The sequence below is a fragment of the Onychostruthus taczanowskii genome, unplaced genomic scaffold (genome assembly GCF_017590055.1).
Source record: "Onychostruthus taczanowskii isolate IOZ18803 unplaced genomic scaffold, ASM1759005v1 scaffold51, whole genome shotgun sequence".
Classification (NCBI taxonomy): Eukaryota; Metazoa; Chordata; class Aves; order Passeriformes; family Passeridae; genus Onychostruthus; species Onychostruthus taczanowskii.
The window spans coordinates 865,358-867,695 of NW_024502680.1; the positions used below are offsets into that span (position 1 = coordinate 865,358).

At 57.8% G+C, this 2,338-nt stretch overlaps 1 protein-coding gene across 1 annotated transcript; it reads left to right on the forward strand.

The window, feature by feature from the left end:
- The first annotated feature begins 217 nt into the window (after positions 1-217).
- FOXL2 (forkhead box L2) lies at positions 218-1,202 on the forward strand. The gene has a single exon (XM_041416343.1). The coding sequence runs from the start codon at positions 264-266 to the stop codon at positions 1,185-1,187; it is 924 nt and encodes a 307-aa protein (XP_041272277.1). The 5' UTR covers positions 218-263; the 3' UTR covers positions 1,188-1,202.
- Positions 1,203-2,338: the final 1,136 nt, after the last annotated feature.

Genomic DNA, 2,338 nt, shown 5'->3' on the forward strand with positions numbered 1-2,338 from the left:
ATACAAATCAGAAAAGAGCCCGGCCGCCGCGGCAGAGGGGAGCGGAGCCCGCGGGGGCAGGGACGACGCCGCCGCCGCGCTGCACGGACCAGCGGCGCCGCGAGAGGCGCCTCCCGATCTCCGCCCGGGTCCCGGCTTCGACTTCGGCTTCGGCCCCGTCCCGGCGAGCGCGGAGCGGGACGGCCGCCGGCAGCGGGCTCCGTGCAGCGGGCAGCGCTCCGCACCGCGCGGCGCTGCGCTGGGCGCCCCGGGCGCGGGGCACCATGATGAGCAACTACACGGACGGCGAGGAGGACACGGTGGCGCTGCTGGCTCATGACAGCGGCGGCAGCAAGGAGCCGGATCGGGGCAAGGAGGAGCTGAGCGCGGACAAGGGCCCCGAGAAGCCGGACCCCTCGCAGAAGCCCCCCTATTCCTACGTGGCCCTGATCGCCATGGCCATTCGGGAGAGTGCGGAGAAGAGGCTTACGCTGTCCGGGATCTACCAGTACATCATCAGCAAGTTCCCTTTCTACGAAAAGAACAAGAAAGGCTGGCAGAACAGCATCCGCCACAACCTCAGCCTCAACGAGTGCTTCATCAAGGTGCCCCGGGAGGGCGGCGGCGAACGCAAGGGCAACTACTGGACCCTGGACCCCGCCTGCGAGGACATGTTCGAGAAGGGCAACTACCGCAGAAGACGAAGGATGAAACGGCCTTTCCGGCCGCCTCCGACCCACTTCCAGCCGGGCAAGACCCTCTTCGGCCCCGACAGCTACGGCTACCTGTCCCCGCCCAAGTACTTGCAGTCCACCTTCATGAACAACTCGTGGCCGCTGGCGCAGCCCCCCGCGCCCATGCCCTACACGTCCTGCCAGATGTCTGGTGGGAACGTCAGCCCTGTCAATGTGAAAGGACTCTCGGGCCCGGCGTCCTACAGCCCCTACTCGCGGGTGCAGAGCATGGCGCTGCCCAGCATGGTGAACTCCTACAACGGCGTGGGCCACCACCACCACCACCACCCGCACGCCCACCACCCCCAGCAGCTCAGCCCGGCCAGCCCCGCGCCGCCCGCGGCCCCGGCGGCAAACGGAGCCGGCCTCCAGTTTGCCTGCGCCCGTCAGCCCGCCGAGCTGTCCATGATGCACTGTTCTTACTGGGAGCACGACAGCAAACACAGCGCCCTGCACTCCCGCATAGACATCTAGGGAGGCTCCGGCCAGCCGCCGTCACAGCAATGCACCGGCCCCGCTGCCCCTCTCCTGCCCCGCCGCGTTCCCCTGCGCTCCGCGTCTCTCCTCCTCGTCTCTAGTCACGGACTTCCCTCTCTCTGTCCCAAACTCTAGCGGTGGGGAAATAGCAGCTTTGCCCCGCGCGTAGTGTCAGTGTAGGACCGTCCCTCCATGAGAAGAAAGCAGTGTAAGTGTGGGGGTTCCCCGCGGGGCTGCGCCGGGCAGCGGCGGCCGGGCCGCCTCTCTCCGGGCGAGCGGGGATTCACCGGGAGTTTCTCTGCTCGTGTGTGTGTGTTTGTGAGTTGTTGGGTTCGGTGGGGTTTTTGGTTTGGGTTTGTTTGCTTTGGTTTGGTTTTGTTTTGTTGGGTTTTTTGGTTTGTTTTTTTTTTTGTTTTTTTTTTTTTTTTTGTTTTCTTGGGTTTTTTGTTTGTTTTTTTTTTTTTTTTGTGGGACTTTTTTTTGGGGGGGGGTCGACGGGGGGAGCATCTAATTAAAAATTGGTTGTTCAGCCCTGAAAATTATGCTCCTTTGTAATTCGGCCGTAATCTTTTCGGGCTCAGCCATGGGGAGAGTAAAACGGAGTTTGTAAATAGCGGAGGCATTTTCACGCGTGCGGTGCGGGGCTGGCGGGGCCTAGACACTATCGTGTGCCCGCGGTGCTCGTCCTCTTCTTCATCCCCTCTGTCTTCTTCCTCGCTCTGCAAAGCACTGCGCTTCTTCCGAGCTGTGGCTTTTCGTTAAAATAGTACTTAACGTGGGGACTGCTGTAACAGCAGATGTGCGATATTGCTGGTTAATAGAAACCAACAAACAAAACCCGCCAGGGTCACTCGTGAAACGTTTCGGCGGTAAATATATTTTTTAAAGGAGACAATGTCCTCTGAGGTCTTAAAAGTAATTTTATACAGGTCTAAAAAATATTTTGATGTTATTAAAAAAAAAAAAAAAATGAGACGCTTTCCTGTAAATTGGGATATTTTTCCATGTGCATATTGTTGTTAATAATGAAAGTTTAAACTATCTTCAGTTTTTTTTGCCCCCAAACCTGGCCCAAAATGGATTTCCCGGTAGGTTCTGCTTTTGAATGCTTATTCTTTTTCTTAAAAGGTTTTAATCCTTCAATTTTA

Excerpts from the sequence above, each read along its gene's own strand:
- FOXL2 (XM_041416343.1), top strand. The coding sequence starts at position 264 with ATGATGAGCAACTACACGGACGGCGAGGAGGACACGGTGGCGCTGCTG.